Raw genomic sequence first — 22,502 nt, 5'->3', positions numbered from 1 at the left:
GCCTCCTCTGAAGCATGTACCTGTCTAGCTAATCAACTACATATTCCTAGGCAAGTCATCTGCATAATAATGGTGGATTGCTTTGGCTTTTATTCCTTTTAAATTGTGATAACATCGTATCTCACAATTTAGAAAACTTCGATAAGAGTTTCTACTTTGCATGATTGTTGAATTTCATTTGGAGAGTAAGATATACAGTTAAAACCGAGTATGTTACATGATGTTTTTTGTCTGTACAGTCTGAAGTCAATGTTTAGTGCAGTATGTGTATACATTTTCTGCAAAACTGCTCCTTGACTGTTTTAACCATACAGCAAAAATAGTGTATATTTCTTGCAGGAGTAGCAGTTTATTTTCCAATTAGGAATGCTTCCAGAACATCTGAAATGGAATATTCCAATAGGTTGCCTAACCCAGTTAGAATTTTAACACCAGAAGGCCACCTTAGAGTTTAAGAATTTAATGTCTCTCATGTTATGGATGAGAAAACTGAAACCTAAAGATGTTAAGTGCCTTGCCCGAGGTTACAGCAATAATTCAAGACAGGGATAGATCTCTTGGTAGATCAGAGTTGTATCCAAGAAACAGCATGGTACTTGCTGCATTATCTTGTGCTCTGTGATAATAGTATTTTTATATCTTCTTTGAATAGTACAGTTCATAAACCAATGAAAACTCCATATTAAACTGCTTTAGCAAAGTTCCGGGTTCATTGTAGGTATTTAATAAACGTTAGTTTCTCTGTTTATTTTTTAGGTATTATATTATACTATAATTTTTAAGACATATGAAACCATATGGTGCCAGGAAAGGAAAATGATGGGAACAAGCATTTATTGAATTCTATATGCTTTACCCATACATGATTTAATCCTCACTCTGCCCTTAAGTGGTGGTATGATTATCCTTCATTGACAGATGAGGCTTTAGTCAGTGCTCACAAACAGCGGAGCTGAGCTTTAATCCATATACGATACCTCTGTGCATACTTAATTACATGTTTTTACTTCAACTCCTTTCATCTCCAATTGTTTATAGGCATTATCTTGTCCCATTTTTAATCTGAACATATGAGAAAATCATATTTACTTAATCAAACCTAGTATGTGAACTGATTCATATAATGACTCCCTCCTTTCCAACCTTTCACTTTTTCCTATGGTACCAAAAAAAGTAAATGGTCTTTTATAATCTGCTTTTAGCTTTTTGAAATTTTTTTTTAATTTTTATAAATTTATTTCATTTATTTATTTTTGGCCGCTTTGGGTCTTCGTTGCTGCACGAGGGCTTTCTCTAGTTGTGGCGAGCGGGGGCTACTCTTCGTAGTGGTGCATGGGCTTCTCATTGTGGTGGCTTCTCTTGTTGAGGAGCACGAGCTCTAGGCGCGCGGGCTTCAGTAATTGTGGCACGCGGGCTCAGTAGTTGTGGCTCGCGGGCTCTGGAGTGCAGGCTCAGTAGTTGTGGCGCATGGGCTTAGTTGCTCCACGGCATGTGGGGTCTTCCAAGACCAGGGCTCAAACCCATGTCCCCTGCATTGGCAGGCAGATTCTTAACCACTGTACCACCAGGGATGTCCCTTGAAATTGTTTTATACATCACAAAATAACTATCCACTAATTCTACTTCCTATCCAAATAGTGACACCTTTTGATTCTGATTTTTTAAATGAAAATGCTCAAATGCTAACCTAATTTTATATTACAAACTATTGGGATTAATGATTAGCATGTTGACTTTTATCTAAAAGATTTTTCATCAGCACTATATATAATCTTGAATCATTATTTCTCTTATTCCCTCTTATTTGAAGAAAAGACTTCTTTTGGTATAGAGTTCTACATAGTCAGCTTTTTAATTGGTTGTTTATTCTGCAGTTACATTATTTGAGTCTGATTGGCTTAGGGTATTTTCTTGCTAAATTTGTAAACATTTTTATTAATTTTTACTATCAGTATTTAGCTCTTTCATGACTTCCAATGCTTTTGTTTCTTTCTTGATATCCTTCTGATTTACTTTCCTCTCCATCTCCCTCCCTCCCTCCCCACCCCTTTCTTTGTCTCTTTCTTTCTCTCTCTGTCTCTCTTGTCAAATAATTCCCTCAGTAGAGCTTGTTGCTTTTTGTTACTCTGTTGCATTTCCTTTAGTTATTTGATAAAGACACAAAAACTTGTTTTCATTGGAAATTTAATTTTTCTTTTCTCTGAATTATGCACATGGGCACCTAAATTTTTCCAATTTACTTTGTGTTCCAGTGCAGTACTTAAATATAATTTTCCAGATCTGTGACGACCCCGAGACACATATAGTTAAACTTATCTACTTGGAGCTCCGGTCTTTAAGTTCTTTTATTTTCAAATCTTTGGTCTTTCTTCATCCTCTATCAAGGGAAATAAATATATTGGGTCTCTCATTTTGGAGCAGTAAAATACCTATAGAGGAATATTTAACATTGAGGTCGGTCCTTCTCAACTGTTTTGCTATTTTATGAGCTGAAATATCTGAGTGTAGTAATTTGAATGAGGTCTGACTGGATTGTTTGTCCAGGGACCAGAGAATTAAATAACTTTCTATTTTAGGCTTCTTCTCAATAAGAAATAAATATATACAGCTTCTCACAACTTACCATTTTCACTCTTCCATTCATTCACTGTTCAACAATTATTTATTAACTACCTACTATGTGCTCTATTTACGTTGTGCTAGGCACTAAGGGGACACAGGAAGAAATATGGAGAACAAGGTCACTGTCATTGTGGCACTGATATGGCTTCTATATATGGTTTAATTCATTTCTCGTTGATCAGGAAAGTAAGTGATTCTGAGTAAGTGAAACCGTCGTGTGACATTTGGGGCTTAGACTGTGAGCATCTCGGCAGCAGCAACTACGTCTTTACTTTCTGTATTCTCACTTGGTTCCTAGCAGGGCGCCTAGTACTTACTAGGAGTGTAACAAATTGTTGCATGAAAAGGGGCATGGACATTATGGAGTAAATGAGAACAAAAGAGAATTTTAAAAAGATCAGTCAGGGCTTCCCTGGTGGCGCAGTGGTTGAGAGTCCACCTGCCGATGCAGAGGACACGGGTTCGTGCCGCGGTCCGGGAAGATCCCACATGCCGCGGAGCGGCTGGGCCCGTGAGCCATGGCCGCTGAGCCTGTGTGTCCGGAGCCTGTGCTCCACAATGGGAGAGGCCACAACAGTGAGAGGCCTGCGTACCGCCAAAAAAAAAAAAAAAAATCAGTCAATGACACAATATCAGAGAAAATAATCAGACATATAGTTACTTTAACATTGTTACAGCCAAGAACATAGCTACTTCAATTCATTCCTTAGAGCAGCAGTCTCTAACGTTTTGGGCACCAGGGACCAGTTTCATGGAAGACAGTTTTTCCACAGACAGTGGTCAGGGGGATGGTTTTGGGATGATTCAAGTGCATTACATTTATTGTGCCCTTTATTTCTATTATTATTACATTGTAATATATAATGAAATAATTATACAACTCACCATAATGCTGACAGGAGGCGAAACTCAGGCAGTAATGCGAGCGATGGGGGGGCGGGTGTAAATACAGATGAAGCTTCACTCATTTGCCTGCCACTCACCTCCTGCTGTGCGGCCTGGTTCCTAACAAGCCATGGACAGATACCTGTTCCTGGCCCAGGGGTTGGGGACCCCTGCTTTATCCTGCACCTCTAGAAGATGTTCTAAATGGAGATGTTATGTAGGCCCTAAGCCATCACTGGAATAAACATAGTGGAAATGTAACAGCATGCAACATGAATTGGGAAATTCCCTAAATGCCTTCATATGGTACAAATAGTATTGAAGATCGATAATATCAAGCAGATGTATTATATATAGTTCCTTACTGGTTTGAGTCCCTGTTCTTCACCAGTGCTGCTAGTATTCAAAAGATGAAACAAAATCAGAGAAAGTAGAGAAAGTCAGAAATGTAGCAGTGAGTTTGGAACAGCACTGGTTGAAACTTGTCACTCTTTTCTAGTTTTTATAAAAATCAACATAAATATCATAGTCAAAAGAAAATAGTAAAATGGAAAAGAAACCTTTATAGTCATCTAGAAGCGTTACCAGTTCTCTCATTCTTTTGAGCAATAGTGCATTTTAAAAGGCAAATAGAAAATAATTTTTTAAGAATTCCTACTTAGTGGGCGGCCTGGCGGCCTGGCGGCCTGGCGGTGGGCAGGGCGCAAGGGCCGAGGCTGTGGTTTTGTCCCAGGCTCACCTGGCTGAGGGTCGTGAGGAGGCCCAGAGGCGAACTTGACGAGGAGCCCCGCAGCCCGCGCCCCGGTGAAGATCAACCCAGCTACAGCCGGCCAGGAGCCGGCTCTCTGTGAAAATGGCAGGACCGGAGCTGCTGCTCGACTCCAACATCTGCCTCTGGGTGGTCCTGCCCATCGTTATCATCACCTTCTTCATGGGCATGATTTGCCACTACATGTCCATCCTGCTGCAGAGTGACAAGAAGCTCACCCAGGAACAAGTCTCCGGCAGTCAAGTCCTAATTCGAAGCAGAGTCCTCAGGGAAAATGGAAAAAAAATTCCCAGTCTTTCCTGACATGAAAATATTACTTCAACAGCCCAGAGGATGGGTTTTTCAAAAAACTAAAAGGAAGGTTGTGCCTCCTTCTCTTATGACTGATCCCACTATGCTCACCAACATGATGAAAGGCAATGTCACAAATGTCCTCCCTCTGATTCTTATTGGTGGATGGATCAACATGACATTTTCAGGCTTTGTCATAACCAAGGTCCTGTTTCCACGGACCCTCTGTTTTAAGCCTATGCTACAGCAAGAAATTGAACTACTCACATTAGATGCCTCCTGGGTGATTTCTGCATCCTGGTATTTCCTCAGTGTCTTTGGGCTTTGGAGCATTTACTCTGTGATTTTGGGCCAAGATAATGCTGCTGACCAGTCACGGCTAATGCAGGAACAGGTGACTGGAGCAGCCATGGCCAGGCTCGCAGACATCAATAGAGCTTTAAGACAGAGTGGGAGGCTTTGGAGCTGACGGACCACCAGTGGGCACTAGATGGTGTCAGAAAGGAGCTCATGGCCAAAGACCTCCACTTCGAAGGCATGTTCAAAAAGGAATGACAGACTTCTATGTTTTTGAAGACGAAGCAGGGTTTAGCTGTGTCAGGAACTCAGAGTAGCGCTTAACCTTGTAACTTTTGTTTTGAGCTGGAGCCTCTCGGAATAAAAAGTAGGATGCATGAGCCGGCGGGTGTGCAGCAAGGATTGTTCTTGTCTGAGCCGGGTTCCCCTTTATGTTTGAAACCAGAGGAAACATTAGGAGTGTGTGCTGGGTGACTTGCCCAGAAACAGCTATTTTTGAAATATTTTAAATTTTCCTTCTGGTGACTCTAGTAATAAAAGTAAGGGAGGGGGGGGAACTCAAGCTAGTGATAATATATAAAACTTAGCAAAAATTCAGAAATTTCAAAAAAAGTGTTGTCAGTTAAACCTAATTATTATGTACAGTCATTCTGAATTCTAAACCACAGTAAACTCCTGTTTTCTTGGGATCCAAAAAAAAAAAAAGCCTACTTAAACGCTAGTAATAAGCAGCCAACATTTTCTCATTGTGATTTGATAAAGACCAGAAATATCCACACTTCAGGATTTAACTGTTGGTTATACTCCCCAGTTTGTGCCACATACTAAAAACTTAGAGGACTGGGTACGAATTGGTAGGTCTGGACCGGCTCCTGCATGTGGGAAGAAGTGTGTGGCCTTCTCATGGTCTCATCCTGCACAACCTGCTTCAGACAGGCAGTCTGGGCTCCTTCACATCCATTTGTATTACTAGCAACAGGGTTTCTGTTTAATAGCATGCTTAATGAGTTGTGTTCTGCTATAAAGAGGACGCTAAGGTATTTTTCCTTCACTTATCTAAAAATAACTTAAATGTATTGTGTTTCTATCCCATAACTTACTTTGATGAAATATCTTTGAAATGTTTTACATGTTGTCATGGATGCAATGTCTAGGTGTGATGAATCTGGTATAGTTCTGTGCTGGTTAAGCTATCAGTAGATCCATAATACACCTGTATGGTGCTTTCCTCTTTCTGTTTTGGTATAAAAAGCTTGCAAATGCAAGGAGAATTGGGAAAGACAGTAATGTTATTTGTGTAAGGGTGTGCACACTGTGTGTGTCTTTGTGTCTGTGTGTATGACCATCAGATTGCCTGGTTTAATTTTTGCTCCTTGACAAAGTGCGTGCTTCCAAGGCTTTAATGAGTGTTACACTAACATAGTGAGAAGAACTCAAACTAAGCTGCAGAAACAGCCCAAAGGAAACAACTTCAAAGTTCAGACAAACCCTTTCTCTTGGTACACTTAAAATAAACAAACCAAGCCACCTTGGATCATTATTCCCCTATTTACAAGTAATTAGCTTGGCAAAAAAGGAGCAAAAATAATAGATGCCTTTACATTTCTAAATGACTACCTATGACTTTCCATATTCAATTTATTATAATTTGGGGAAAATCATGATGCACAGGTATCCTCCATTAGAATGAGCCCAGGTTTTCCCACTTCAAAACCCAGAACAGAGGGTATTTATAATCTTTGTTTCCTATCTACCCCTTCAATTAGAATGGTATAGCAGGGCTTCCCTGGTGGCACAGTGGTTGAGAGTCCGCCTGCCGATGCAGGGGATACGGGTTCGTGCCCCGGTCTGGGAAGATCCCACATGCCACGGAGCGGCTGGGCCCATGAGCCATGGCCCCTGAGCCTGCGCATTCAGAGCCTGTGCTCCGCGGCGGGAGAGACCACGGCAGTGAGAGGCCCGCGTACCGCAAAAAAAAAAAAAAAATATGGTATAGCAGAGAGATTTCTACGTAAGAAGTGAAAAAGTGCATTTTAACCAGTAAATTGGTTCTATCCAAAACATTTGATTACTTTGCTTTTCCTCTTTTTTATTTTTAGAATGTAATGAGTTAAAAACCTGCATCCTGGGTAAGATGATGTCGGAGCAGGATGCATGTACATGGGTTTGATCTTGGGAGAAAGCCTGTGAATTTTTTTGTCATAGAATTATACTAAAATGATCTGGACAAGATGTAATTTTTAAAAGTCAAGTTGAGTTTACTTAGAAAAGCTGCAATTTATTCTTTCCCCTCTGCTCTATCCTTATATTATTTCAAAATATGGATTTTTCAGGACACACATAGAAGGAAGCAAAAGTATTTGCATTGATAACAAAAGGAAACTAATCAATATTCTTTACATAATTTCATTCTACTTTCTAAGTCAATTGGATATATTTTTAATTTACAATTTAATATTACCATTATCAAAAAAATTAGAACTCTTCTTTAGCTACAGATCAAAAAATACAAAAATTAAAACAACAACCAAATTAAAATAAAGGTATTGGTATAAAGTAAAATAACTTTTAAGGGCAATTTTTGGCCACCATGCATATAAATAAAAAAGAGATGTTTTAAGAACAGAGCATTATGGAAAAAAAATAACTTGACAAAGCTTGTTTATCTGCCATTGATATTTCTAAACACATCTAACCTTCTATTTTAATTTTTAGTTTCCTGGTTAGTTTTATGGTGGACGCCCGAGGTGGTGCTATGCGAGGATGCAGACACAATGGGCTCCGCATCATCATTCCGCCTCGGAAATGTACTGCCCCAACACGAGTCACCTGCCGACTGGTCAAACGCCATAGACTGGCGACAATGCCTCCAATGGTGGAAGGAGAAGGCCTGGCCAGTCGCCTGATTGAAGTCGGACCTTCGGGTGCTCAGTTCCTTGGGTAAGGGTTTCTGATAAACCTCCCACTTAGTCACCGATGAGCTTGTGTCCTCCACATGAAATCACTAGGATGGAATGGAAAAAGGTACGTCAAAACATTTTGAAAGAAGATTGGCCCCTATGAAATTTTTTTAAGAATTGGAAGTAATGCCTCAGTGCTTGACTCCACTTAAATGCCTCTTATTTTAAGGCATTAATGGATTAAACATTCAGGTTAACTGTTATTTACTCTTTCTCTTTGAATGTGATAGTAGGTGCTAGACTCCCAATATGAATAATCATGTTTTGGTCGATGGTAGGTATTTTTTTAATCTGAGATTTAAGTGGTGAAGTCATAGAGAAAAAAATACAGTTGGCCCTTGAACAATGCAGGGGTTAGAGGTGCTGACCCTCCACACAGTCAAAACTTTGCATACACCTTAGAGTCGGCCTGTGTGGTCCTGTAATATTTACTATTGAAAAAAATCAGGGCATAAGTGGACCTGCCTAGTCATTCAAGGGTCAACTGTACTAGTCTATTCCAAATATAAAGTCTTGTATAGTTACAAAACAGAATCATTATCTTCACTTTGGAGAGCAGTGTTCTTTATAGAACATCCAAAAATTTAGTCTATGTGATTTTTCTTTTCTGTTGTCAGAATTGCTACCTTGAGTCTTATAATTATACTGGCATTTTATTTAGGCATAGTATTCATTAAGAGGACCAAATCAAGAATAACTTTCGCCATGCTCATTTTAGCAATTTTGAGCAGAAATAAACATTTCTTCTTTCTTCTGTTTGTTTGTATGGCTGCTTATATTAAGTGGTATCTCAGTATGCCAAGAAGTGAGTAGCTACCACTGAAAACTGACAAAACAATGAAGTTTTGGAGGGGGACAAGTTTCAAAATATTTTGAAACAAATCAATTGTATTTAAGTCTTGTCATATCAACCCTTTGTGCTCAAGAACTGGGAGAAAATCCTATGAATCGTGAACTCTTGCTTTGCCAGTGTCATACTGGGGAGAGGATTTCTTGCTTTAGAACTCAGGAAATGTTCTAAAGCCTTGTAATTTGGAGCAAACTGTTAACAGGTTGCTCCAAATTACGTTCACACGTGAAAAGGGGTGTGTCTGTATTTCCCAATTATGGAAACCACCCCCCATGTCCTATCAGACAGACCAGCGATTTAGAAGGAGCCTGTGAAGTTCTGGGTTGCATCAGAAGATGCCATTATGGTTGGAGTAATTCCCCAGTGGTTCCTTTCATTCTGTATGTACCAAGTCCTTTCCCCTCCCTCATGTGCAGGTAGTTGTAGGCTTTTGAATACTCGTCACATCTGTTGAGGAATATCCATGAAAACTTCTGGCCTCGCTATGGAGTCAGAGTTTTTACTGTATCCCCAACAGCTCTGTCTTTCCAGTGGAGCATATTTTTTTTCTTTTTTGGCTCATGCCCTGGCAGTGAACCTAAGTAGGGACAGATCTGACCCCCATGCTCCTTCCTTCCACACGCCTCCATTGTACACTCTGGGTCTCTGTTCTTGCTCTTTGTGACCAATGGAGGGGGCAGAACCAAATGCAGTGTGAAACCAAACTTCACCCTGTTCATCAGCTGGTGACGCTGGGGTTCTGTGGAAAACAACACCTGAAGCTTACTTATGTTCTTTCTTTCACTGCTGCTTTGGATGTACTCAGTAAACTTCACCTGCCAACGGCTCCTCCCCCACTTAATGAGGGAGAAAGTTTGGTCAGCCGCATCCTTCAGCTGGGGCCTCCTGGAACCAAATTCCTTGGGTAGGAGTGACTTAAAACAAATTGATGGCTGCTGGCCCCCATTCTTCTCCTTCTTCTGCAATATGATTTCTCTTTTTGTCATTGTGCCCATGACATGTCCCTCTCTATGATTTAAATTCTGTATAACCTATCTTTAGTGGACCATTTCTGACCCTTGTGGTATGTGACTTTTATTTTCGAGTGATGTTTTTCTCTCTTTTTCCTTAAAGTGCTGTGACCTTCATTTTCGTTTAAAGCATGAGATCTGCCTAGTTGTACTATGTGCTAGTTACGATGTGACTATGATAAATTTGGAGTCTGTATCAAAGCAACCTGGACTGAAAAATCAAAAGCCTCTCTAAATTTTGAGAGTGACCTAAAAAGCAGCAGGGAAGTGCATGTTCTGGATCCTGAATATAATAGGCATTGGACACAAATTGGGCTGCCTGCTGAGGTGCTCAATTAGGGCCACACTGTGTACACATGCCTATTGTTTTCTTGAATGGAGAAAATAGAAGGAAAAAAAATCCCATGAGTGCATGTCTTTCTAGTTACCAAGTAGTTGACTTTTCTGACATCTCCTCATTTACAACACATCAAATTACACAGCGTATGAGCCATTTTCCCTCTTAAACCATTTTGTCATTTTGTACCTTGTAGAAAACATTTTAAGTGATTGGCACACCTCATAGATATGCATGTACATTTCTTTTGGTTAAATGTGTTATCCTTACATTTATCAAAGGAGAAGTTCCAGAATGCCACATGCACTCACAGAGAAACAGCATTGGCTTAAGGTAACAGCGTGGCCCTGAGGATTGGTGCCCCTGAGGTGAAGTGCTAGCTACCGCGGGACCATTTGCTAGCCTCAGGGCTTCAGAGGATGGCCCGCTAGGTCCCTATCCCCAGAAAGAGAAGAATTCCAGGTCACTTTGCAACAGACAGAGTCAAGGTGCTTGTCTCGATAATGGTTAGCTCCTGTCCACACTGAATGTTCTGCCTTACTGTGTCAGGCCTGTGATCGTGGAGATCCCTCATTTTGCTGCCCTTCGAGGAAAAGAGAGGGAACTGGTTGTCCTGCGCAGTGAGAATGGGGACAGCTGGAAAGAGCATTACTGCGAATACACTGAAGATGAACTGAATGAAATTCTTAATGGCATGGATGAAGGTACTTCATATTAAACGTTTTAAAAGAACTCTGAAGCGAAAGCATGATAATGATGCGTTTCTTTATGTCCTACGGGCGTGTGTGTGTGTGTGTGTGTGTGTGTGTGTGTGTGTGTGTGTTGCCTAATCCAGCTTGGGTCTGCTCGCCCTTGCACAGTAAAGCCAATCTACTGATCCCGGGTTGTGGTGAAGGGAAGTGCAACGTTTATTGCAGGTACCAAACAAGGAGTCTGGGTCTTTTGAGCATTAGCTGCCCAGACCCCTCATTTGGCACCTGCAGTAAACGCCACAATTTCCTTCACCACAACCTGGTGTCAGTAGATTGGCTCTACTGCACAAGGGTAAGCAGACCCAAGTTTGGTTTAGTAACAAATGTACCCCTTTGTTATTTTACCACAGCAAGTATTCTGGTGTGTTCCAATGGTGATGCGTCGGAGTATACAATATATTTGTCTAGTCTTACTTTCGTTACATTTGGGAAAATAAAATCGTCAATAGTAAATGTCTCATTTTAATAAAGAGATACAGCCCATCTCTATCTTTAATGTAAACTTTTCTAAAACGTGAGATAGAATAGATATTTTCGTTTCATAACAAAACGACTGATACTGGATAATAAATCCATGGTTTTAAAAAATGCCTAACTTGAACGTTTAGATATTTAAGACACTGATAAAAAGTGTTAAGCTTTTCTGTAGGAAAACCTACATATAACCATAACTACCGCATTATAAGATAATATAAATTTTAACTTTCTATTAAGGAGATAGGAAAATTAAGTTCAGTCACACTTTATATATAGTTTGAACAGGGAGTTCGTTAGGGTTGAATTTCATATACAAACCTCCACATATAGTTAAGGAACTTATTTTTCATTAGGGCTTTAATCTCTGTAAATCCCAAATCCAGCTTAGGCCATTTAGCCCCAGGTTGAAATATCTTAGTTTGACTAGAGGGAGGTGCCTCATTCTTAGGCCTCCCGAGGTTGCACAGAGATGAGGTCTCTCAGTCCTGATAACGGCAGATATGTTGCACTTTATGTAACTACACAAATAGGGCAAGTTCTTTGCCTAAGTGCCAAGAGCCTACCAAAGTTTGCACAGAGGTAGACACACAGCTGTGTGGCTGTTTGTCAAGTTTTATCAGTCTTCCAGGACCACCGGCTGTAGCTTCAGGTATGGCTCACGAATAGTGAAGTGTAGCCTGACAGCAGCTGCTCTAACATTTCTTTCTGCACCCTGCTGAGGCTGAATAAGAAGAGAGGCCAGGCTTACCCTATCCAAGAGGTGGATGGAAGAGGAAATTATGCCTTCTAGATGTGTAGGTCAGCATCTTCCACGCAAGATGAAAAGATCAGGATTCTTACTGATAAGGCTTGTTCTGTGCAGTATTTAGCTGCTTCTACTCCTTGAAACCATTTCTTTTGCTTGCATTTAGTTTAGGATATTTCCATCTGAAGTATTTACCTGTCATTAACACTGCCATCTTGTCCTTGGATGGGGACCCACTCATAACTTTTTACATATGTAAAAGGCTCATTTTAAAACAGAGAATCGGATTTGTATATTTTTATGTTCATTATGTGTGGTAACCTGTTCTTTTATAAGTATAAGCTAGTATTTGCCAGTGCATCGATCTTCAATCATGAATGATCAGATCCTGGGACTTCTGACTTTTGCTATCTAGTTATATTCAGTAGTTAAGAAAAACATGATTGCTGTTCATGCCTCTATAAGAATTGTAAATGATTTCTAAAAATGAATAAAGTTCCATAATCCCTTAAAATTCAGTGATCCACTTAGTTCAAATTTTCAGCATTTTAAACCAGTCAGATTTATTGTATTGCCCTACATATCTACACTAATACAATCTATAAAGAGCCCATTATCCCATTCTCCTGATGTTAGATGATCTGTTTGGTAAGTTAATGGTTTCAGGGGAATATTGAATCCCTGAATTTGTAGTCACTGATTTTTTTTTTTAATATCCACAGTGATTATCTCAGAGACAACCATGCCACTGGAATGAACACACAAACACGAATCTTACCCTTCCAAGACAGATTTTATTCATGCACTGCTCCCCTGAGAACTGAAAGGGCCATATTACTTCTTAAAACCACAATAACTGGTTTTTGAGCTAACTTTGAAATTTGCAAAGAAAAGGAGCCCATAACAAATTTCCTCTCCATCATGTTGAGCTGAGAATAGAACAGGTTCATTTTCATTCCAGGTTTGCCCTCAAACCCCCTTATTTACAAAGGCAGCCCTGCAATACCGCATCTGGAACTAGATGCTTTTCTTTCACAGTGCCCTGGAAAGACCTAGTTTCCACAAAGAGAGAAAACGTGCCAGCTGAATGCTGACAGGTCTTGAAAGATTGCAGTCATTCTTCGGGTGTTGTTAGGATAGCCTTACTTTTTAAATTTTCCTATTATTTAAAAAAGGAAGTGTTTTGTTACAACACCTGTTCGCTATTAACTATGCCAGTGAGTCTGCTAGAATGCTTTCAGAAGGAAATCCTTGCTATATGAAGAAGGGTCATTTCTTGTCTCAGTGCTGGATAGCCCGGAAGACCTAGAAAAGAAACGGATCTGCCGCATCATCACCCGTGACTTCCCACAGTACTTTGCAGTGGTGTCTCGCATCAAACAGGACAGCAACCTGATTGGCCCAGAGGGAGGCGTGCTGAGCAGCACAGTGGTACCCCAGGTGCAGGCCGTCTTCCCAGAGGGGGCACTAACCAAGCGGATCCGTGTAGGCCTACAGGTACGCCCACATCAAGATGCAAGTTAACCGAACATGGATTTTATTCCAGTGATTAAAAATCAACTTTTCAAATGGGAATTAAATGGTTAAAGAATCAAATTATTCCTGGGTGAGCAAAAGCTGCCCTAGGAGATCATACGTCTCATAAAGTTTTAGATGAGTGTTTGGTAACAGTAGTAAACTTTCAGTTGCCATATTTGAAGCCAGAAAACTGATGTATGAAATAAAGAGCAATGCATTAAGAAATTTGACATGGAATATAATGATATATTGTTTATTTTAATTTTTTTTTTCTTTTAAAAGGCTCAACCTATGCACAGTGAGTTGGTTAAGAAGATCCTAGGCAACAAAGCTACCTTCAGCCCTATAGTCACTTTGGAACCTAGAAGAAGAAAATTTCACAAGCCAATTACCATGACCATTCCTGTCCCCAAAGCTTCAAGTGATGTCATGTTGAATGGTTTTGGGGGAGATGCACCAACCTTAAGATTACTATGCAGCATCACAGGTGAGTCACACGTGACTACTGTAGTAGAAAGTTCTGAAAGAAGAAACTTAGATTGTTGTAAATATTAAATTACTTTGGTCGTAAGATGCCTGCAAGGTTATATGCATTAATTCAGGAAAGGCACTCTAACTAGGGGAAAGGAAATGAGGTAATATTTACTAAATAAAGCCTGTATGTGAAACTTTTAGACACTTCATATACATTGTTGTTTTTATCTCCACAGTAGCCCTGTGAGGAAACTTTAATCCTATTTTGCTGAAAAGGAAACCAAGATTGAGAGAAATTCTATAACTTGCCTGAGATTATACTGTAAATATCTAGCAGAGTTGAGATTCAAACCCAAGCCCATATTCCTCAAAACCCAAGCTTTAAGCCTTCTTTGAAGACATCATCCTATACCTGTTGAAAAATAAATAATATCTTGAATAATTATACCCAATAATTCAAACTTTTCTGTCCAGGAATTGATTATGTCTTTATCATTGATGTGCTGAACTAACTTTGGAAAAACAAAATGAAGGTTTTTAATGATTAACTGAATTTTGGTCTTTTCAATTGGAAGTTGTAATAGCTTTCAGTCAGCTACCAAACTCCAGAAAGACATTCCCAGAATATTGGTTGTCTCTGCCAATAATACCACCACAAATGGTGAGAGGTGAAAAATCCACACAAGTAGCCTGTGTTAGAACTACACAGTTTGGCTGATGATTTCCCTAATTAACAATAACTACATGGTGTTGGCTTTCAGTAAATATTCATACTGTTGTCAGTAGGAATAATGACCATCTCTGCTTGCTTAAGTATTGTTAGAATTTTTTTTTTCATTTCTCCTTCATATTAGCAGAAATGTTTACCCTTTTTTATTCTCTCTTTCATTCTTCCTTCTCATTAATGTTTTTTCTGTACTCTTGATAGCGAATCATTGAGACTTTACCGCATAAGTTTAATAATATGACATAATTTTAAAGTACATGGACTAAAATGAGGGTAGTGGGAAATCATATGCTTCACCTATGGCCTCTTTCCAATTACTCATTTCTGGTTATTACATAGCATTCCTGGGTATCTTTCCCATACTTTTTGGTCCATGTGTATATGATTAACCTTCCTACGATGTGCAGCATAATAGTGTGGTTGCAAAACAAGTCAGATTGAAAAATGTCCATGGTACATCCTGCCCTTATAGACGATAAAATGAAGATACCACCTGGGCCTAGGCACCATCTGATCTAGTTATTCCAGCCCTCTGTCTTTGGATGGATTTGTAGTAAACAATTTCTTTAATTTATCTATTAATTTTTACAAATATGTTAACCTAGGTGTTTGGATTTTTGTGTTTTGCTCAGTTATATTTTATGGTTCTGCTTACAGTGTATATTTTAGAGGCCTCCAAGAATAAGTTTCCATGACCTTTGTTTGATAACTCATTCCCTTCTTTAAGAAACCTTAGTCAAAATTGGTTTTCATCTCAAACGTATATTTCTCCTGCAGTGCTTGAAGACAGTTTTGTCCTATCTATGCCAACTTAATTTCTCAGTAGAAATAAAAGTCAGCATCACCCTCCATAGTGATTTGTCTGTGCACAGAGGTCATCCTTTGGCATTCAGTCATTTGCTCATTCACTTTGCAGTATTTATTGAGCTCTTAATATTTTCCAAGCACTTTTTTTGCCAGCCTTCAATTACAAATTGAGAGGAAGTTTTCTTTCTTGAAAATAATTGCATAAAATATGAAGTTAAAGAACAGAAGAATATTTGGATTTTTGTTTTAACAAAGCATTCAGCTCCTTGCTCGGTCAAAGGATCTTTTAAAATCATCAATTGTATATAATTCAAAATTATCTTCAGAGCCTTGCAATTACAATAAAAGCTTTAGAATGTCAGCAGAGAATAGAGCGCCTAGTAATTTGAAGCAGTTATTCAAATGACCTCCCTTAAATTTAGTTCCATGAAGTGTGGTGTTTGCTGTTTGTTTTCAATGCGTCATTTTTTAGCATACAGTTTTTAGTCATTTTGCTTCCAATGTGTCATCTCGAAGGGTGAGTGAACATAGCCACTATCACAAAGACTTTATTTTACAATGCAGGGTCTGGAATTTTGCCTAATTTTTTTCAACAATCATATTATTTCAGGTGGAACCACCCCTGCTCAGTGGGAAGATATTACAGGAACTACGCCATTAACATTTGTCAATGAATGTGTTTCCTTTACAACCAATGTGTCTGCCAGGTATGGTTATACTGCATAGAAAAACCTACTGTGAAATTGTGTGCCCCCAATGTCTTTTATTTTGTTCCTTACATTCTTTAAAAGTCATTTTATTGGTATGGTTTTAAATATGGTCTGCATTTACCTTCATGTTATAAACTAGACCTGCCAGTAAATGTAATAGTGATAATGCAATAACAAAGTACAGCCAGTCAGATTAAAATCTAAAGAAAATAAATGATTGTTGGCTATTACTGTATGACCCAGACTCTGGTTTTAGCAGCCACTGCTGATTTTTCCAGTCCCAAAAGTCTTAGGAATGATAGATTTCCTGCTGTCAACAAAATAGCCTGAACTACTTTTTCCAACAGAATGATAACCAAAACACAAAGCATATCATGGTTTGCTTAAACAGTTTAGAGGTTTCTGTGATGCTTACGCATCATAGCACATTTACATATTGCCCACTTATGTATCACACATCTTTAAAAAGCTTAAGCTATTTAGTTTTATTGCATGTGTATACACTAACTCAGTTTATTAATATGAGTTCTCATTTGCATGATTGTTAATAGATTGCCAAGCATTTTCCCATTTATTTAATTTGATTACTACAACAACTTTGTGACTTAAGAAGGGCAAGAAGCATTATGTCCATTTTACAGATGAGAAAACTGAAGTTGAGAGTGGTTAAAGCTTAAATTCTTATTCGGGGGGGAAAAAGGATAGATGCGTAAATAACAGTGCACAGCAGTAGATGGGTGTGGTGACACATGTTTATAGTTCAAGCCACCCAGAGGGCTCAACTTTGAGTCTCCGGTTCTATGTGTCAGTGTGCCCTGCCACTCAGGCATCCACGTTCTAATGCCAGAAAATGACAAGTTCTGAATGGAAAGGTACAAAAGAGGTACTAAAAGAATTCAGAGGAGGGTGTTTGCATCAGGGTGGTCACAGAGGATGTCTGAGAAGAGGTGACTCATGAGATAGGTAGGAACCTAACAGGCAGATACATAAAAGTGGAAAAGATGGTAACATGAGCAAAGATGCAGAAGGGCATTGGGAGCTGGCAACAGTGGAGTCTATAATTCAGCAATAATGCCGGAATGTTGGTTAACAACATTATTTACAGAAGGCCTTGTAGGATAGACCAAGAAATCATGAGTTATTATGTTATTGTATTAATAATTTAAGTTTTTCAGACAATTGAAGAAGCAGTGAATAAAGTATAGTTCAATCAGTATAAAGAGGAAGGTAATGTTGAGTGCCTGCCGAGAGCCAGGAACTATGCTGAACCTTCAACACACTATAGTAAATGAAATAGGCCAGACCCAAAAGGACAGGTGTTGCATGTAAATGAGGTACCTAGAACAGGCACATTTATAGAGACGGAAAGTTTAATAGAGGTTACCAGGGGCTGAGGTGAAGGGGAAAATTTGAAGTGATTGTTTAATGGGTAAGTGTTTCTGTTTGGGATGATGAAAAAGTTCTGGAAATGGAGAGTGGTCATATTGCACAGTATTGTAAACGTACTTAATGCCAATGAATCGCACCCTTAAGAATGGTTAAAATGGTAAATTTTATATTACATATATTTTATCACAATTAAAAAGAAGAAGAGAGATGGGTCAGGAACTGAAGGAAAGAAAGGCTAAGAAGATAAGGAAATCTCAGAATACCTAAAGATTATGGGCAATGGGTTGGGGGAAGGAGAGTGATCATAGACGGAGAAAGGTTTCAAAGTAAGAGGATGCGGAATAAATCTTTGAAGTGTATGAATAGCAAATTGAGAGAATGGCCGTCTGATCGTCTCTGCTTTCTCAGTGAAGTTACCTTTCTGAGGGTCTGAGCTGAGGGGGAAGGTCCAGGGGTATCATAAAGGTTTAGCACCATTAATGTACTGAATAAAATGGTATCTGAGGAAGAAGTTGCCAAAATATGTCACAGATTTAACTGAGGCTAGAAATCATAAATTAGTCACAAAGCTAATAGTTTCTTCTATTAATTGTATTAAGCAATACTTAGGAGTTCTGAAGCAAAAGCAGATTTTTTTTTAAGTGGCTGGGTTGATCCAACTTTGGTGACTGTGAGTCCTTTGGAAAAGAATGATGGAATGAGGAAAAAAGCTAGATAGATTTTGCTGAAAAGAGTTTCAGGAAATGAAATGAACAGGAGGGGCAGTCATGGACAATAGAAACTCATCCAGTGAGATACTTGTCATAATGTCCAATACTGGGCTTATACCACTAAAGGATTCTAAACACTGAAGCTATATTTCAGGAGATTGAATACTCAGAAGGGTTTCCAAGGGAAAAAATTACAAACACAGTATTTAATAGTTGACCTTAAACACCTGGTACCTCTTTTTCTCTTCCCCTCACCTGCTTCCTCCTTCCCATCTATCCTCCTACCTTTCCTCCCTTCCCTATCTTTCTTTCCCTTCCTTTTTACTTCCTCTCATTATCTCCCTTTCTTGCTCCCTTCTTTTTCCAAGAAGCATTTAATGATTACTTTGATCATATTGAAGGAATGGACTTGGTTTTCATGCAGTTGGCCTTCCTTATTCATAGTCGTGGAGCCCACTGATACAGAGGGTTGACTGTATTCCACCATTTTAAATAAGGAACTGGAGCATCTGCGGATCTTGGTATCTGTGGAGTTCCAGGAACCAGTCCTCCATATATACCGAGGGCTAACTGTACGTTAAATTTCAGGTAACTGACCTTATTTTATTTTATAGGTTCTGGCTGATAGATTGTCGACAAATCCAGGAGTCCGTTACCTTTGCATCACAAGTGTATAGAGAAATTATTTGTGTACCATATATGGCCAAATTTGTAGTGTTTGCCAAATCACATGACCCCATTGAAGCCAGGTTGAGGTGTTTCTGCATGACTGATGATAAAGTGGATAAGACGCTTGAACAACAAGAAAACTTTGCTGAGGTGGCCAGAAGCAGGGATGTGGAGGTACTGTATTTGTAAAACCAATTTTTGTTAATATGTTGTTTATACCTTTATTAATAAATTATATTTAAAATAGTATACCATAAATAGAGCCATCAAAAAAAAAGACCGGTCGACATCTTGATCAGTTAGAAGGAAGGTCGGGGTCTAAAATCAGCCATTTTTAGCCAGTTTGGACCCATTCAGTTGGGATAGTCTCAGTGTATGTGAGGAGGTGAAAGGACTCTTAAAGATTATTGTGGGAAAAATTATATGTCATTGATAAATTCAAAGTATGTAAATGAATATAGCAATTTATATGTTTTTATCTTTCCTTGTTATTACTTTTTGAGGTGAATATTTATTTGATTTCTTTTTTTTTCTTATTATTCTTTAATAGTGAAGAAAACAGTCCAGGAAGTATATGCTTTGTATAAATGTGAAAGTATGATATCCAGGGCTTTTCTACATTACTTTTTCTTATTTCAGAGTTTTCCATCAGTGTGGGCCTTTGGATATTGAACTCAAGTAACCTGACTCATTGTGATGTCAAAAAGAAATTTAAATTTAGTATTTAAAGATATATTGGTTTGCGAAGGTAACATGTTAGAGGATTAGAAATGAGACCATTAACATTAAATGCCACTATGCGTTTGAAGATTCCCATTACTAGTAAGAAGAGGGAGTGCTGGTACGTGCTTTGTCACAGATAAGACCAAATGTCAGTCAGGAGTTTAAAGATTATTGTATGCACATTTTAAGAATTTTAATGTTCCAGGTAATACCACCACTTCTTCATGTAAATAACAAGTAATAATTGCAGCTATTATATTCTGTGTTGTTTTTCTCTATGTCCACCAGGTATTAGAAGGAAAACCCATCTATGTTGATTGTTTTGGCAACCTGGTGCCATTAACCAAGAGTGGCCAACATCATATATTCAGTTTTTTTGCCTTCAAAGAAAACAGACTTCCTCTCTTTGTCAAGGTAATATATACATGGAACTTTGTAATGTATTTAATTCAAGATCAAGTAAAGCTTTGACTTCCTTTAGTAGAAGAAAATATTTGCTTTTCAGTCATTTCCAGTGATTTTTTTAAACCATTTCTGTAAAATTTTCAAGTCCTAGAAAACCGACCATTTTTTAAAATTTCAACCTTAATTTTTAGTTATAGACTATGTTTAGGGCTAAGAATGAGGGACAAATAGCCAATTCATTAATTAGAAAAACTGGCCATTCTTTTCCAAATTTTAAGGGAAGTCTCTTTCTCTCTCTCTTTTTTTTTTTTTTTTTTACTATTAGTTCTTTTAAATATTTGTGCTTAAATTTTTAAAACATGTGATTTCACAATTGTAGAGACCAAAAGAGTTCTTAGTGACAAATTTTTGTAATAAAAAGCTCTCAAAAGACCCAGGATCTCGCTTAATCTATTAAGAGATTATCCCAGATAGAGCTATAGACTGGATATACTTTCATAAATTCATTCAACAAACATTTATGGAGACACTTCAGTGTACCATAAATTTGTCGTCCCTCTTTAGGAATATTAATCCACGTTAGGAATTTGGCAGTAACATATACAAGTTTTGTCCTAGGTTCCCAGTTCTAAAGAGGGACAAAAATGGATATGAGTGAGAGATTTGTGAAATTGAAGTAATAATTCTATTTAAATTTTAATAAGTCTGTTAAGTTTTCTCAAGATCTCTACTGCAGGCCTTCATTGTGCCATTTCTGGTTCAGTTGTTTTGCCCGATTAAAGAAAGGCTCTTACAGATCACACATTAAGCACTAACTGCTGAGGGGCAGTGGGTCCATTTAACACAAACAGCTGTATAATTGTGCTAATATTTGATATTATTGATGTGCAAAAGTCATTTTATAACCAACACAATACAAAAATAGGAAAACGACTTAAATAAACATTTCTCCAAACAAGATATACAAAGGGCCAATAAGCACATGAAAATATGCTCAACAACTTAAGTGAATTCAAACTAAGACCACAGTGAGATCCCACTCCATACCCATTAGGTTGGCTATTATCACAAACAAACAAACAGAAAATAACAAATGTTTGTAAGGATGTGGAGAAATTGGGATCCTGATACATTGATTGCTGGTGGGAATGTAAAATGGTGCAGCCACTGTGGAAAACAGTATGGCAGTTCCTCAAAAAGTTAAACATAGAATTAGCATATGATCCAGCAATTCCTGAAGGATTGAAAGCAGGGACTTGGTTACTTGCAATGTTCATAGCAGCATCTTCCCAGTAGTTAAAAGGTGGAAACATCCCAAATACCCATCCACAGATGAATGGATAAACAAAATGTGGTATATGCATACAATGGAATATTATTCAGCCTTAAAATGAGTGAAATTAGCCAGACACAAAAGCCAAATATTGTATGTTCCCACTTATATGAGGTACCTAGAGTAGTCAAATGCAGAGTCAGAAAATAGAATGGTGGTTACCAGGGGATCGGGGAAAGAAGGAATGGGAAATTAATGGAAACGGTTTCAGTTTGTGAAGGTGAAAACGTTCTGAAGATGCATGGTGGTAATAGTTATACAACAGTGTGAATGTACTTAATGCTACTACACTGTGCATGTAAAAATGGTTGAAATGATGTTTTATGTATAATTTAACACAAACTTTTAAAAAGAACGAAATTCTGATATATGTTGCAACGTGAATGTATAACTCTACCTATACGAGGCACTTAGAAGGGGCAAATTTATAACAACAGAAGGTTGAATAGAGGTTACTAGGTGCTGGGGGAGGAGTAGAATGGGGAATTACTGCTTAATGGGTACAGAGTCGCTGTTTGGGATGATGGAAAATTCTGCATAGTAGTGATGATTGCACAACTTTGTGAATGTGCTTCATGACACTGAATTGTATGCTTGAAAATGTAAGTGTATAAACGAAAATGGTAAATTTTATGTTATGTATATTTCACCACATTTTTTTTAAGCTAAATGATCTTTTTTAACCATTCTAAATGACAATAGGAAAGGAGAAAAGGAACACCTCCAAATCCTTATTTAGCATTATCTAATGATATTTCCTGATTCTTTTGAGTATCATCTCATTAAAATAAATAGTGTGCATCATATGGGTGAAGCATGTATGCCTTTCTTGTTCAAGGTACGTGATACAACTCAGGAACCTTGCGGACGACTATCATTTATGAAAGAGCCAAAATCTACAAGAGGCCTGGTGCATCAAGCTATCTGCAACTTAAACATCACCCTGCCAGTTTATGCGAAGGTATTGTAATCTGCTGTAGTGCAATTCAGGGAGTATAGGATTTGATTTTCAAATTCTTTAAAATAAGTAAAAGCAAAGACA

General features: G+C 38.3%; 1 protein-coding gene and 1 pseudogene across 3 annotated transcripts in view; both read left to right on the top strand.

Annotated features, from left to right (window-relative positions):
* The window catches only part of ANK2 (ankyrin 2), a gene marked incomplete at both ends in the record, with an annotated part of 237,407 nt that overhangs the window by 181,551 nt on the left and 33,354 nt on the right, over nt 1-22,502 (top strand). For both annotated transcript variants that reach the window (XM_082837746.1, XM_082837745.1), the window contains 9 exons: nt 7,580-7,804; nt 9,480-9,578; nt 10,571-10,725; nt 13,281-13,492; nt 13,796-14,000; nt 16,132-16,228; nt 18,945-19,173; nt 20,011-20,136; nt 22,299-22,421. In XM_082837746.1, coding sequence (XP_082693872.1) covers nt 7,580-7,804; nt 9,480-9,578; nt 10,571-10,725; nt 13,281-13,492; nt 13,796-14,000; nt 16,132-16,228; nt 18,945-19,173; nt 20,011-20,136; nt 22,299-22,421 — 1,471 coding nt within the window. The remainder of the gene's footprint in view (nt 1-7,579; nt 7,805-9,479; nt 9,579-10,570; nt 10,726-13,280; nt 13,493-13,795; nt 14,001-16,131; nt 16,229-18,944; nt 19,174-20,010; nt 20,137-22,298; nt 22,422-22,502) is intronic.
* LOC309960816 (ER membrane protein complex subunit 3-like) lies at nt 4,361-5,122 on the top strand (annotated as a pseudogene). The gene has a single exon. The product of its transcript is annotated as an ER membrane protein complex subunit 3-like (transcript).

The sequence above is a fragment of the Leucopleurus acutus genome (assembly GCF_964270905.1).
Source record: "Leucopleurus acutus genome assembly, chromosome: 4".
NCBI classification, from domain to species: domain Eukaryota; kingdom Metazoa; phylum Chordata; class Mammalia; order Artiodactyla; family Delphinidae; genus Leucopleurus; species Leucopleurus acutus.
The sequence above is the reverse complement of the archived record's forward strand: the minus strand, read 5'-3'. Positions and strand labels throughout refer to the sequence as shown.